At 46.8% G+C, this 16,079-nt stretch overlaps 2 protein-coding genes across 7 annotated transcripts in view; one reads left to right on the top strand and one right to left on the bottom strand.

The window, feature by feature from the left end:
- The window catches only part of CLCA1 (chloride channel accessory 1), a 34,473-nt gene extending 32,196 nt beyond the window's left edge, over positions 1 to 2,277 (top strand). For both annotated transcript variants that reach the window (NM_214148.3, XM_085020900.1), the window contains 2 exon segments: positions 102 to 341; positions 1,709 to 2,277. In NM_214148.3, the coding sequence (NP_999313.2) occupies positions 102 to 341; positions 1,709 to 2,103 (635 nt within the window). In that variant the 3' untranslated portion in view covers positions 2,104 to 2,277.
- ODF2L (outer dense fiber of sperm tails 2 like) overlaps positions 1 to 16,079 on the bottom strand; it is a 604,788-nt gene that overhangs the window by 183,122 nt on the left and 405,587 nt on the right. The window contains exon 3 of one of the 5 annotated variants that reach the window (XM_085024212.1): positions 12,895 to 13,142. The exons of the other annotated variants lie outside the window; for them this stretch is intronic. The gene's annotated coding sequence lies outside the window, so the exon portion shown is untranslated. The remainder of the gene's footprint in view (positions 1 to 12,894; positions 13,143 to 16,079) is intronic. 5 annotated transcript variants of the gene reach the window in all.

The following is a 16,079-nucleotide window of genomic DNA, read 5'->3' as shown; positions in this document are numbered from 1 at the left end:
TTTCTGATGAAAGTGCGGTTGATTTACAGTGTTGTGCCCATGTCCGCTGTACAGCAAAGTCACCGGTCATACATAAGCATACACTGAATTTTCTGATGCAGGGGAGATCAAATGGAACCCGCCGAGACCCGACATTAACAAGGACGACCTTCAGGGCAAGCAAGTGTGTTTCAGCCGAACAGCCTCGGGGGGTTCATTCGTGGCCTCCGACGTTCCGAAGTCTCCCATACCCGATCTCTTTCCACCCTGTAAGATCACCGACCTGAAGGCCGGGATCCAAGGGGACAACCTCATCAACCTGACGTGGACGGCTCCTGGGGATGATTACGACCACGGAAGAGGTGAGCTCAACCGGTGGGGCCCTGTGGAGTCAGCAGCCGAGCCGAGGGCAGGGATGGGAGGCGGGGCCGTGCCGTGACGCAGGTGGGGACAGGCCTGTGGCGATGCCCGTGGGGCCGAAGGCAGCGGCGTTCTTAGACGTCCCCTGAAAGGGAAGCTTAAGATTTTTAAACACGAGGAGTTTAGAACTGGAAAAGCTGGCCTGGGTGTAAGGGGTTTCGACCAGGAACAGGAAATCCTCAGGTTTTTTTTCTGAAATTTGGCCAAATTGTGCTTTCCTAAGCCCCATTTTTAATAATGACTCCTGGAGAAAATTGGGACTAGAGCAGAGATACCTATGGAGCAGAGCTGTCCTCTGGAAGAAATGTCAGGTTCTGTCTCTCGCTTGTTCCTCTCACAGTCCGGTCTGTAGACAGCAGTATGGGCATCACACAAATGCTTCTTAGAAATGTGGACACTTAGGCTCCACCTCAGACCTGCTGAACCAGAATCTGCATTTTAAGATTCCTGGATGAGGTGTACATACGTTCACGTTTGAGAAGCATCAAAAATTCCTCTACATGGAGTTCCCATCGTGGCGCAGTGGTTAACGAATCCGACTAGGAACCACGAGGTTGCGGGTTCAGTCCCTGGCCTTGCTCAGGGGGTTAATGATCCGGTGTTGCCGTGAGCTGTGGTGTAGGTCGCAGATGCGGCTTGGATCCCAAGTTGCTGTGGCTCTGACGTAGGCCAGTGGCTACAGCTCCGATTCGACCCCTAGCCTGGGAACCTCCATATGCCGCGGGTGCGGCCCTAAAAAGGCAAAAAGACAAAGAAAGAAGACTTCGTCTACAAGCAGTAAAATTCTAGGTAGTACTGACACAGCCTCCTCTCTGACAGGTGCTATGGCCAAACACTGACCTTCGCTTTCCTCACATCGCATGGGTCCAGTTTTACATTTATCACTCTGTCAGGATACAAAATAATACTTTAAAAAGAGGATTTCCCGTTGTGGTGCAGTGGTATCCAGGAAGATTTGGGTTGGATCCCTGGCCTTCGCTCAGGGGGTTAAGGATGCGGTGTTGTCACGAGCTGTGATGTAGGTTGCTGATGCGGCTCTGGTCTGGTGTTGCTGTGGCTGTGGTGTGGGCCGGCAGCTACGGCTCCAATTAGGCTCCTAGCCTGGGAACTGCCATATGCTGCAGGTGCGGCCCTAAAAAGCAATAAATAAATAAATAGAATGTAAAAAGATACTAATGCTTATAAACATGGACTGTCAATTACACTTATTCTCGGGAATGTTATGGGGTGGTGATATCTCTCATGGGTTTTGTAAAACTTCTTTAAGACTCGAGCATTACAGATGACAACCCCCCCCCCTCTTTTTTAGCTGACAGGTACATCATCAGAATAAGCACAAATATTCTTGATCTCAGAGACAAGTTCAATGATTCTGTTCAAGTGAACACCACGGATCTCATCCCAAAGGAGGCCAACTCAGAGGAGGTCTTTGTGTTTAAACCAGAAGGCATCCCTTTTACAAATGGCACGGATCTCTTCATTGCTGTACAGGCTGTCGATAAGACCAACCTGAAGTCAGAAATCTCCAACATTGCACAAGTATCTTTGTTCCTTCCCCCGGAGGCTCCTCCGGAGACTCCTCCGGAGACACCTGCTCCTTCTCTGCCTTGTCCTGAAATTCAGGTCAACAGCACCATTCCTGGCATTCACATTTTAAAAATTATGTGGAAGTGGCTGGGAGAATTACAGCTATCGATAGCCTAGGGCTGAGTTTTCCTGAGATAAACAAATCATCCATCCTGCTTTTGATTATGAAAATTTATAAAATGCATTTTAGACTTTCTGCACGAGGCAATTTAATGAAATACAATGCTAAACAACTAGATATGTACGTATAAAAGCTATTCATGTCAATAAATAGAAGTATGTTTTAATTCATTTTAAGGAGCTTTGTCATTTATAAAAGAACATATAATTGCATGTGAAAGATGCCAGAAATGCCCAGCCAGATCGCACTATTTAAATATAAAAGGCATGGCTTGTTATAGAGGAGATTCACACCAGCATCACCAGGACTATGTGTTCTTTTCTTTAGACTGGGACAGGATAATGCATTTAAGAAAGAGATTGCATTGGAGGAAGAAGTAACAGCATGGTAGAGGCTCCACAGGCAGAGGAATGTTTGTTGTGTGCGTGCAGTTCCAAGAGTTCATGCTTAAAGCCACACCAATAGGACATGAAGTAGGAAAGGTAGGCTCAGGGCAGGTGTGAAGGAAAATGATGGAGAAATAAACGTATATTGTGAGCTTTGTGCCAAGTGCTCTACAAAGGCCTTATGAGCCCCATCTTACGTAATGCGACTACGTTCACTCAACAAATGTCCATCAGCTGCCCACCACAGTCCTGGTTCCTGCTAGGTCTTGACTAAAAGAAGATGAGTAAAGTTGGCCTTTTTTCTTGTATGCAGTAAAGACCCGAGGGTGAATCAGGAGGCAGATATGGCCAGAGTTCTGCCCGAGGAGAACTGGGGGTGTGGTCTGAGGGCCACACGAAGGACCGACTGAAGGTGGGAGCAGGCAGAGGCGGGACTTGTGATGGGGAGGGGAAGAAAAGGGAAAGGGACCAGTAGCCTGAGCCCTCTGGCAGTTCCCATCAAGAACTGATCACGCATTCTCGCGCCTCTAGGGAAAGAATTCTCAGGAAAGGCGTTTCCATTTCAATTCAATGGCACAATGAACTCAAGATGTGGGTGCCTCTCTGATTAAAAACAAAGTATCTAGAACTTGTTTCTACATAGACCCCAAATTTATTTCTTTATTTATACATATTCCTTAAATGAAGATTTGAAGATTTAAAAGTAGGATTTGAGGCACCTTAGAGATACACACAATAAACATATTTTTAAAATTTAGAAAATAAAGAGATAGAGTGACTACATAAGAAAAACTAGAGGAAGGTTCAGCACATCCAAGGCCTAACATATCTTCTGTTCAATGGCTAAAGCCAGGCCACGTGCTTATTTTGTGCTCCCGGGCGGGCAGAGCCACGGTTAACAAGTGAAACAGACCAGAGGTTCAGGAGGAGCAAAGCTCTTTCTAGTTGAGGCGCAGGTGAGGTTTCATCAATAGAGCCTCAGTAAATTAGGGCAGGGGACCTAAGGGCAGCGGCTTCAGTAACATCAGTATAATCATCACAAGCACACGTGCAGCGGAGCGCTGATGGCAGCATCCTTCACCGTAACCACACGTCACCGTGGTGTGACAACACAGTGACACCCTAGCATTGCTCAGGAAAGACCATTATACAGGGGCCCAAGCAGTGCAAACTAGAAGCAGCTCTTGGGTTTGCTCCAGAGATAAAAGCTGAAATAAATGGATTACATGTCTTTTAGTCTAAGAAAGACTAGTTTTTTTTCTTATATACAAGTTTTTCCTAAATAATAGAACAGCAGAGAGTTCTGAGGCTAGGCAGGCACGGATGTCCTAAAATTCAGTACTGCTTTATTGAGGGCACATCCGGGGACTTTGCCAACCAGCTGCACAGAGTGGCAGACTGATCTTTTTCTGGAAGTTACAAAATCAAGCGTGGACACATGCTTGACTAGTGGCTGCTTCCTTGGCCCATGTGGACAAATGAGTCTGAGGCCCCCAACTCAGACTCTATATTCTATATACGACTGCCATGGATTTCGTCCCGAAATTCTCTAAGAGGTCACTCTCGGAGACCGCAATCCCCCACGTGGGCGATTTAACGGAAGGCCCCTCGGGACTCGGTGGGGAAGGCCATGGGGATGAGCTCCCCTAGGGAGCAGAGGTGCATGTCAGCAGGTAGATAAGACCAAGTAGAAGAGCAGAGGAGACACCCTCTGCAGTCTGGGCTACAAGGCAGCTTGGAGCAACATGCATCGGGGTTGTGATGTGATAAAAATAAGCCAAAATTTCACTCTATGCCGTCGTGACCCAAGAATGACCTAAGTCAGTTTGGGATGATTACATAGGTGGGTAAATCTTACGAATCTGTCCTGGGTATTGGTAATTCAGGATTTTCAAATAAAGGGCTGGTTCTCACCTAGACCGTCTCATCAGGAACCACAGCTTTATCCTGTGTCTTCCCTGAATGCCTCTGCCTCCTTTACCTAGCTGAGCCTGAAGCCTTGTTGGAAGAGTCCCTTTTCCCTAGAACAGGCTGCTCCTTCTCCAACACCCGAGTACCAGGAGCTGGTTGAGAGAAGTATTCCCCAGGCTCCCCGCGGCGACGTCCCAACGAGGCCGCTCGTCCTAGATGACCACCCGCTGCCGCTGATCTACGCCTCCTCCTCCCCTGCCTTCCTGTCATCTACCACCCTCACCCACCTGGAGTTACAACCCGCTTCTTCCCTTCCCTCCGGAATCACCCTGCCTGGTGTCAGAATCTTCATGGGTGAGCCAACCTCTTAGCCGCAAATTCCCTGCTCTTCAACCAGTCTCCTCTAAAGGTTAGCAAACTACTGGACTGAACCATCAGTGAAAAGTGGGAGAATACTGGCGATTCTGTAGGGTTTTACCCAGTACTTCCAAGGCCATCATCTAGACGTGGGAATGCCCTCGAACTCGTCTGCTTATGAACTCTTGAAGTCCAGCATCTTACTCTAGTCACACCGGCTCCGAGTTGTTGCTTACTGCCCCAGGGAAGTGGCTTTGTAATTTCGTGACGCCCTCTCATCAGCTGACTGCCTCCTAGCGCATCGGCTCTTTCCCCGAATGGGCCTGCGAGACCCGTGTGTCACTTTGAGTCTCCCTGGACAACACCTTTGGCTCCACCGCTGACGTACCTTCTCGTCACACTTGTTCTGAAAACCCCTAGCTTTGCATTAAGCACACTGTCTGTGTGCTTGAGGCACCCGTTTATCCATTCGGCGTATATTTTAAAGGACCCGCATTGTATCCTAAGTGCTCCATTAGACGGGAGGAGGATAAAATGGGTAAACAGGTCAGGCACGGTTTTTGTGATCAAGAATTCTGCAGCCAGTCAGCAGGCAGGCACTTAGTGATGCACAGTATGTGGGCACTATTTTAGGGGAAGCATCTATTTTAAGAACCTGTGGTTTGGTAGCTAATCCACACGTGGTGTCCGCCAGAGAATGTGATGCTTCCACTTTCATGATGTCTGGCAATAAGCACAAAACAAGGAGGGAAAACCAAGCAAGAGAAAAGAAACAACATAACCCAAATCAAACCTCCATTTTCCCAAATACAACTACATATTCCAAGTTGGGTGAAATCTACTGCCAGATACACTCTGGGGTGATTCTAGGGATCTAAGTCTCTTCCTTTGCTCATTGATAGACTAGCGATATCGATACAAGCTAAAGAATGAGAGACAGAAAAGAAATTTCAGTGCCTTTTTTTTTTTTTTTTTTTTTTTTTTTGTCTTTTCTGGGCCTCTCCCGCAGCATATGGAGGTTCCCTGGCTAGGGGTCCAATCAGAGCTGTAGCCACCGGCCCACACTACAGCCACAGCAACGCGGGAACCGAGTCTCGTCTATGACCTACACCACAGCTCATGGCAACACCGGGTCCTTAACCCGCTGAGCAAGGCCAAGGATCGAACCCTCAACCTCATGGTTCCTAGTCGGATTTGTCAACCACTGAGCCATGACAGGAACTCCACAGCACTATTTTTTAAAAATTATACTTATGGAGTTCCCGTCGTGGCGCAGTGGTTAACGAATCCGACTAGGAACCATGAGGTTGCGGGTTCGGTCCCTGCCCTTGCTCAGTGGGTTAACGATCTGGCGTTGCCGTGAGCTGTGGTGTAGGTTGCAGATGCGGCTCGGATCCCGCGTTGCTGTGGCTCTGGCGTAGGCTGGTGGCTACAGCTCCGATTAGACCCCTAGGCTGGGTACCTCCATATGCCGCAGAAGCGGCCCAATAAATAACAAATAGACAAAAAAAAAAATTATACTTAAAAAACAAACCACTCCACATGTGGCCTTAATGGACCCCCAAATAATTCTACATTTTAGACATTTGAAGAAACACCAAAATATTTCCAAAAACCATGTTTTGCAAGCATATCTGTTAAAGTGATTCATTAAAACAAAGAGCAGACAAATCAATAAAACAGTGTTTGGAGTTCCTGTCGTGGCTCAGTGGAAACGAATCTGACTAGCATCCATGAAGACACAGGTTCAATCCCTGACCTTGCTCAGTAGGTTAAGGATCTGGCGTTGCTGTGAGCTGTGGTGGTTGCAGATGCAGCTCAGATCCTGCACTGGCTGTGGCCATGGTATAAGCCAGCTGCTTCAGCTCCAATTCAACCCCTGGCCTGGGAACTTCCATATGCTGCAGATACCGCCCTAAAAAGACAAAAAATAAAAATAATAAAACAGTGTTCAAGGAGGCTTAGAGTAAAATTTCACAGAAATGAAGCTGACAATCCAGTAGGATTTAAATAGGACAGGATATTCACTGAATGAGAAAACCTCAGCTATGCACAGTTAGCATAGCTGAGAAAAGTCTGTGTTACCTCGTCCCTAGCACCTCAGGAGAAAAGGGGGACATTAAATGGTTCTTCTTAACCTACTTTAGCTATTAGAGAGAGAAATATTTTCCTCAACGTCAAAGTAATCCCAGCTCCCTTAGAAACAAACCCCGAACCAAAGCAGGCATGATGAGCAGCAGACTGGACAGCACAGCCCCGGCCGCAGAGGGCAAACCCAGCTGGCGCGTGGCTCAGGCCGCCCATCCTCCCCACGGGGCGCGGCTGTGTTACCCAAGCGCCTCAAGCAGCCAGGCCATGGAAGGAGGCTCAGCCGCCTAGCAGGGAACTTCAGGTTTCAGGCATGTGTGGTGTGATCAGGAGGAGAAGGGACCAGCTCTCCAGGCGGCCAGGCTGGGGAGAGCACGGCCTCCGTCTCTGGGACGGGAGAGCAGAAGGCTGCCAGGGCCACGACCACCACCTACCCGGGGCGGAGGGGGCGTGGGAGCAGGGAGAGGCGAGCGGGGCCTCGGAGCCTCGTCCGAGAAGCCAATGGGGGCGCATCATTTCCGTCACTATTTGCTCCACCATCTCCTCTCGAGGGCGGCCCCCATCTACCGGGTGCTTTTCGTACTCACGTCGTGTCCCTCCCCAACATCTGAGGGGCCTGAGGCAAAAGTGTAAATGGAGACCACAGGCCACGTCTCCAAATATGCAAACACTATAAGTCAGGCTCACAAGCTGTGACACCGTCAGGCTTGGCAAAAGTACTTTCCTAATGACGTGAAAGGCCAGATTCAAACTTAAAATTCTCTGACCCCTTCCAGTGTCATGCTGGACATGGCGGCTCCGGGACAGACGGACCACAGGGCACCCTCGGTTCTTCCTCCCCCACCAAGTCCCGCGCTCACCTCGAGGAACCACCCATCTGGGTGTGGCCCTGCAGCCCGCACAGCTCATCAGCCACTGCCCTTTGCCCAGCTCTCCAGTCCAGAGTGAACACACCTCTGAGGCGACCTGCCCTGGGGAGAGCGGATCCTGGCACCCACGCCAGCTGTGGCCCAGGCAGGCCATGGAAGGAGGCTCAGCCACCTAGCAGGGAACTTCAGGTTTCAGGCATGTGTGGTGTGATCAGGAGGAGAAGGGGCCCAGCTCTGGTGTGCCCAGCCTCTCGGCCCTGGGACTTCTTATCCCATAGAAAGAGGAAAGGATCAGTGACACCAGCTGAGGACCCAGGGCAAAACGATAACGTGAGATCCCTTGTTTAAGCAGCAGTAAACAAATAATGTCATCAAAGCTACTAAAATACAAAGCTTTTTCCTGTCTTTCACAGTGTTCATTGGTTTGTCATTGTGCTTTTTATTTGCTATTTAAAGTTATTCTAAATTTTAAAAAGCCACAATTTTAAAGTATTCTTATGACTTTTACCCTTCATCTTTAGATGGGGCAATGCTAGTTCTAAAGGCACATATAAGAGCATTTAAATTGCATGTGGAATACACACTTTGTAATTTATAGCTCCTACACATATATATTTCATTCTTGCGACAACAGTGAAAACCCTGCACAAAAAACGAATGCCAAGTGTTTTTATTTCACATCTGGCCCTACGCGCGCTACCTCTGGCTCACTGGTGAATAAGGAAAGGCAGAAAGGAAAGCGAACCATGGGTTACTCTTTCTTCCCCTTCCTTCTGTATCAGAATTGCCAACATAAGCAGTTGGCTAAGGAAGGGAAAAACATGAGTAAGAACAGATGTGGCACCATGTCTCGGTTGTTCGTGTGTCTTAGCGTGTTACTGCCTTCTTCCTGCCTCAAGGTTCTGGGCTAGACTGAAAGCACATCCTCTCCAGGCTGTCGGGCGCCGTCTACTCAGACCCACTCCCTTGCGCCTCGCTGACATCCAACACCGCGGGAGCGCACTGGACACCACGACCGCTAGAGGCAGGCAGAGCGGCAGGAGCGCTGGACACATGCATTGCACGTGTCTGCTCCGCTTACGTGCATGAGCCATTGTCCCATCACACTCCACTTACAAAACCTAAGTTCAAAGACAAGGTTCCTAAGAATTTCAAGACAACGAGAGCAGAGCATTAGACAAAGCATAGCACCTTTCCAAGTGCAGGCCTATGTGACCGCACAGGCCTCTCACAGGCCAGCACGGGGCAAGGGCGGGGCCCTCCGAAGCCATAGGCTCTCGCATCCAAAGGTGGTTAGACGGGCAGCTAAGACTCGCAGTTAAGTCATCTGCCTGCAATCTCAGTTGGTAAGTGACTTAAGTCGTGTTTAAACCAGAGTTAGTCAAAATCTGGAGACCAATCTCTTTAATCAGTTTACTACACCTCCTCTGAAACAGAGGCTCAGCTGCATGCCTCGGATTTTCAGGCCTTCTTTTTTCTGCCGCCAATAAGCGTGTCTAGGTTGATTCTTTGGCTAGCTAGCTCCAAAACATGGCTGCAATTATACTAAAGCTATTCATAATTATTAGCCTGATGGAGAGAAGATGCAAGCAACTTTTCTTAGCAGTGATATCAGACTGCACGGCATAAGAATAATAAGAGTATTTATTATTATTTATAGTAATGATAACAGCTAACATTTACTTAGCACTTACTAAGTGTCAGATACAACTCTGAGAGCCTCTGCTGTATTATCTCATTTTATTTCACAGAAACGGTGTTAGTATTAGTATTACCATTATTCACATTTTACAGATGAAGCAGAGGGTCCAACAAACCGAGTGAGTGAGGTCGCACAGCTGGTTGGCTACAACGTCAGCATGCTGAACCCAGGAAGTTTTTTTGGTTGGTTTGTGTTTTGTTTTGTCCACAAAATAGGGAAAATCTAAAGTTTATTCATATTCAAATTTGCTAAATTAATACTGTATCTTTTTTTTCTTTTTCTTTTTGGCCACACCCATGGCATATGGAAATTTCTAGGCCAGGGAATGAACCTGCAACACAGCAACGACCTGAGCTGCTGCAATGATAATGCTAGGCCCTTAACCCACTGTACCACAAGGGAACTCCAATACTGTATCTTTTTTAAAATTGAAATATAGTTAATTTTAAAATCTTATGTTAGTTTCAGGTGTACCCCAAAGTGATTTGGTTTCAGTGTATGTGTGTCTTTTTCAGGTTATTTGCCATTATAGGATATTGCAAGATATTGAATAGTTTGATTGCTATACAACAGACCCTTTTTTATCTATTTTTTATATAGCAGGGTGTATCTGTTAATCTCATACTCCTAATTTATTCTTCCTTCCTTCCCCTACTACCCACTTTGGCAATCGTAAGTTTGTTTCCTATGTCTGTGAGTCTGCTTATGTTTTATAGATAAGTTCATTTATATCATTTCTTAGATTCCACATACAAGTGGTATCATATAATATTTGTCTCTGTTTGACTTACTTCACTTAATATGACACTCTCTAGGTCCACCCACGTTGCTGCAAATGGCATTACTTCATGTATACACACACACATCTTCTTTTTCTGTTCATCTGTCGATGCACATTCAGGTTGTCTCCATGTCTTGGCTCTTGGCAACAGTGCTTCTATGAAAAAGCTCCCTCTTTAACCTCATTGTTTACCGTGTAGTCAAGGTTCCACATGCAGGAAACATTTTGTTTCATTCACTGTCCTACGCGCCTCCCTCACCTGCACTTTCAGTAAAAGGCCAGGAACCAGGAGATAAGGAAAAAAACGCGGCTGACTCACAGAACTGGTGCAGGAACTGTTCTCAGCACAGCTATTAACTTTGGAATGGAGTGTCAACCAAATTTGCCCTCAGAGTACAGTGTTTATTGCCTAGCTTGCTTGCTTGTTTTGTCTTCCTGTTCTAACGCCGACTAGAATGCAGATCAAATTTGCTAATATAGCGTGACCCAGCTGCCTAGGGAGTTCTGTCATTGGGTTTTACTACTGGGTACTCTGTGCACACATGCGTCAAATATGCATCCTGGCAGTGAATCAGTGGTCCCGAAGCGTAAACAAGGACAAAGTTCACCAAGAGTAACAGTGGGAAGGTCCCAGGCACCACGGTCGATTGAGTCGCTCGCTCTGTTTCCTCATCGGAGATGAGCAGAGAACTGCTGTGAGCGACCCGCTGAGGGGCAACGACAACAACAAAGTCTTTTTTACTAAATGAAAATAACTAAAATAATGCTATTTTGGAGTTCCCATTGTGGCTCAGTGGGTTATGAACCTGACTAGTATCCATGAGGATGCGGGTTCAATCCCTGACCCCGTTCAGTGAGTTAAGGATCCTGTGGCTGTGGCGCAGGTCGCAGACGCCGCTCGGGTCCCGCGCTGCTGTGGCCCTGGTGTAGGCTGGCAGCTGCAGCTCCAGTTCAGCCTCTAGCCTGGAAACTTCTATATGCCACAGGTGTGGCCCTCAAAAGAATTTTTTTTTTTTTTACTTTTGAAACTAACAACGATATATTTAAACGTCGATATTTGTAATGAGGCGTAGACTCTCACATTCCATCTATGGACTGCGGGCGCTGAGTTTCTAGAAAGCAAGGGGCAATGTCAAGGGCCATAAAAATCTTCACCCTTTGACACATCAGTGTATGTCCCGAAATCCATCATAAGGAAAGAAGTCAAGTCGCAGCAGCATCTGAAAGGTACTCCAGTTGGAAACAATCTAAACGTTGAACAATGACCGTAAGTTACATTGTATTCATGTGATGAAATTCTGCTCCATCCTTCTGGCTTATGAAGTATTTACTGATGGAAGAAAAGGCTTTAAGAACATTGGGCCGGTCCCTTATCTCTCTGTGCTACAGCTTCTCTGTGGCGCAGGATGAAGGCATCGTAGGAACAGAGTGAAGATGAACTGAACGAAGAGGCGTCAGAACCGGGCTGGCACAGCGGGGCCGCTGCGTCAGCATCGGTTATCTCATCGCCTCCTTCATCGTCTGCATTCTCCTTCCAACCTGGTCTCTTGGTAGAATGTTTATACGGCGTCCAGTTTTCAAATGTTGACAAAGTGGACAGATTGCATATACAGTGTGTATATGCATGTGGATTTACATTACACACAGTAATAGGAAATTAAAGTTTCTTTCTTTAACCCTTTAATGTTTTCCAGTTTTTTAACAATAAATATGTATCATCAGAACACAGATTTTTACATATTGGAAACAAATCCACATAATGCAAATGCCAGAACATATTGAAAAACAAAAAAAAGAAGGATGATGCGAGAAACACAAAATGGCATCAAAGAGTGGGCCCAGAGAAGGCAGAAAAGCAGCCAGAAATGAGGGTATGAGTCTACACGGTTCTGCAGCATAAGGACAGCACCTCGGCACAGCCTCAGGCTGCAGGCATGTCAGACACCACACACTTGACAGAGATCAGCAAATTTCGGCTGCAGGCATGTCAGACACCACACACTTGACAGAGATCAGCAAATTTCAAAAAAAAAACAAAAAACAAAAAACAGCTGCATTGGTCTCCAGAGAAGATCCCAAAATTGATTTACAGAATGATGGTCCCGAGTTTGCAGCTGCACACATCACGTTGTCGCCTTAAGGAGAAGATGCCGCAGAGACGCAAGCCCGGGAGGCCCTCAGCAAGGACAGTGAATGAGATTCTTCGCCCCCTTCCAATACTGATCACCATGTTAATTTATTTGGGATGGATTACCAAAATAATTCTAATTTAGCCTAAATCGGACACTTCTCTTCCGTGAAAATATTCGTGTGCCTCAATAAAAATTTGCCCCATTGGATAAAGATTTGGGGTCTTGGATCCTGGAGCCACTGGGGGGCACTGGTAAATACGGTTGCCACCCGCCCTCACTCATTCCCCAGAACATCACCCATCTTCTCGGCATTCTAGTCAACATACTCTCTTTTAGAAAGACAAGCATGCAAAGAGTTAAATTCATTTTCCAACTAAATGAATTAGGCTTCAGTCACCTGGAAAGTTCCGTGGCATTATTTATTCCTGATTGAGGCTGGACAATCAAGCATGTCATACACCCATACAGATAATACCAAGGGATTTCAGATTGGCTGAGACTGGTTCTCCCGGAGCTGCCTGTATAGCAGCTTAATGCATCTGCCATCCAGGGCTCTCTCACCTTGGGACCATCTCAGACTTTAGGAAATCCTCCAGAGAGTTTCAGAATCTGATCCAGGTAGACAAAGTTGCCAGCAAGACTGATTCTGTATAGGTTCTTGGATAATTCGCAGTAAGGCTGATTCCGGGTTCTCCCAGAGACTCACTTTCTGCAGGAACAACAATTCAGCGGCTCCAGTAAATCTCTGGACCGGATGGAGAGGTCCTTTTGCTACTCCAGTTTTCTTACACTTCAAATGGATGGCGCTACTGCGAAAATAATACAATCACATGCTCAGAAAATGAGGGAGAACTACTTTGACGTAAACCCAACGCCGTATTTCTTAAAACTACTGTACCACAAGGATAATTTGGGTCAATGAGACGGCAGATCGTGTGATAATAATAAAGCTTGGAAAGTGTATTGATTCCACCACAGGACCGCTCGAGAAGTTGGTCAATATCCAATTGTTTAACCACAATCAACTGAGGAAAACAATCCGAGGAAACAGGTCACTGGTAGAGCCCCCAGTTGAGTCTTCAGCTTGTGAGAAAAGAGTGGGTGAATTTGTTACAAAAATGATGGGACAGTCAGAAAGATGAAATGTCTACGTCTTTTCACTATCCCAGAGAAAAATAGTAAATAATTCTTGGTAAAATTTCCTCTAAAAGAAATGGATTAACAATGGGATCTTGCTGTGTAGCACTGGGAACTATGACGGAGCATGAAATGTGAGAAAAAAGAATGTGTACATGTATGTGTGACTGGGTCACCTTGCTGTACAGGGGAAAATTGACAGAACACTGTAAACCAGCTGTAATGGAAAAAAATAAAAATCGTCATATATATTAAAAAAAAAGAAAGACAGGCCTCCAAAAAAAAAAAAAAACTTCCTCCAAAAGAAAATTCCAAGACTTTTAAAAACATTGCATTTTATGTTTTAGACAGGATGATTTAAAATTTAAACATTTCCTTGAAACACCTTCTGCTACAACTTAAAACCAGTGGTAATTTCCCAGCCTCAGAGGAAATAAACAACAGTCATCCCTAGTTAATGCTTTCTGTGCTTCTGAAAGTTGAGTGTCTCCTCTTGAGGAGCTAGTTAAAACGCAGGTTCTGGTTCATTAGGCTCAGGGGCCGAAGAGTCTTCACTTCCAACAAACCGCAGATGATGCCGGAGAAGCTTCCGCGAGTGGCAAGGACTGGACCTGCCCACGCCTCACAGCTTTGCTGTCTGGGCCTGGCCAGCGCCGACTCACCCACCGGGGGAGCGCCAGTCCCAGCAGATCAGTCTTCCCCCAGCTGGGCGTAACTGGCTCAGGGTGAGCACCTGATTCAGAACAAACTCAGCAGAGCTCTTCGCCAGGGCGCTTACACCAGAACCAGGAAAAATGATCAGTGTCTCTCTGGTAAAACAATGTTTTGTGAGGCTTAGGAGTGGTATCTGTCCAACTTCCTGCTGAAAGGGAGGAACTGGTAGGAGATGATGAGCCCCTCAGGCCAAGAGATGGGCAAAGGCCTGGCTGCATCCCCTTCCTGAGCTTCGAAGTTCCCTCGGAAGCGGCGTTCAAAGGGCTACCTCACCTTTGCAGCACTGTACGAGATATGCCCAATATCCTTCACACAAACAAGTACATAAATATTTGACTAATGTATGGGAGTTGGTTTCCTGTCATGTGCAATGAAAGAGTGCTATCTAAAATACTCATATAATTAATATTTCAGAAAATATCTTTTGTGAGCTGAATAAACCATTTGCGGTGACTACACAAGAACCTGCTTCCTAGACTTTTGTTTCTTACCTGTTGGTCTGAGTCCAGCACTGTTTGGCACCTGGAACATAACAGTTGTTGACTCACGTTCGCTTACTCATCGAGCACAGTTTGTACCATGCGACAAACTGTAAAGCAACACTCAGAGTCCTCTTCTCCCCGTGCCTCCAACAGAAACGCCTCCGCAGGCTCTTAGCTCTGCACTCCGACCCCAACCTCTCTCATGCTGATATTTACTAGAGTTTAAACTATGAACTGATAGGTTTTTGGTTTTGTTTTTGCTTTTTAGGGCCGAAGCTGTGTTATATGGAGGTTCCCAGGCGAGGGGTCAGATGGGAGCTACAGCTGCCGGCCACAGCCACAGCCACAGCCACAGCAAGGCCAGATCTGAGTCGCATCATCTGCGACCTACACCACAGCTCATGGCCGTGCTAGATCCCGAACGAGACCAGGGATCGAACCTGCAGCCTCATGGATGCTAGTCAGATTCGTTTCCACTGAGCCAAGACAGGATCTCCGTGAACTGACAGATTGTTGTTGTTGCTGTTCATTGTTTGTCTAGACAAGAAATTTTACTAAATTATTTGCTAAATTTCATTCCCATGCCTTATTGGCTTTATTTCTTTTGCTTCTTGCTTCAAGAAGATTTTCCTTCAAGAGTATTGTACAATGTGTATTAGATGATCTGAGGCCTAGTAGTCCCAACATTATTTTTTTCACTCTAACGTTTAAAAGATAGTTTAAAATATAGCTTTAACTTTTTTCTTTTAATGCTTCGTAAATAGTAGTCCATCGTCTCTTGCGCTCAGGGCTGCTGATGAAAAGCCTGGGCTAGGTGTGTTGGTCCCCACCTACAGTGTCCAGAGAGTAACTGAGGCCACGCGTGCGAGCAGATCACCAGCTGGAACGTGAAGAGGGAGAAGAGAAGGAGCCAAGAAGGAACCCTTGAGAAAAGCCAGCATGTAAGTGGGGGATGAAAAAGAGGCATGGGGCGCTGGCTTGAGAAGGAACAGCCACGGATGGGCAGACACAGCCAGGAGTGTGTGATGCGACCCAAGAAAGGAGGCCGTTTCCAAAAAGAGAGAATGATGAGCATCACCAAATATCCAAGAGGGCAGGTAAGATGGAGGACTCCAAGCTGCTCCCTGCCTGGAGAGGTTATCCAAGTTCCTGCATTCTCGTTTTCAGAAGGAGAAGGGTTTGGGTCACTTTCAAATGCTGAGGAGAGGGAGTGGGGGAGGGGTGCAGAAAGAGGGGGCAGCTCGTGAGGGGCTGGAGGAGGAGCGCAAAGCCCGGAGAGCGGCCTTCCAGAAGGTCGTCATGGGTCCTCTCTCTTCCCGGAGGCTGGAGGAAAGCAGCGGTCCCGATAACTACATTTTTATACATGTGAGGAGTGAGGCGTTCACGTCTAGAAGCTTCCATTTCCTTTGTGAA

Source organism: Sus scrofa, chromosome 4, assembly GCF_054392235.1.
Source record: "Sus scrofa isolate SSC_HxYL_T2T_F1_AM1 chromosome 4, Sscrofa_HxYL_maternal_Yorkshire_Landrace_v2.0, whole genome shotgun sequence".
NCBI classification, from domain to species: Eukaryota; Metazoa; Chordata; class Mammalia; order Artiodactyla; family Suidae; genus Sus; species Sus scrofa.
The sequence above is the reverse complement of the archived record's forward strand: the minus strand, read 5'-3'. Positions and strand labels throughout refer to the sequence as shown.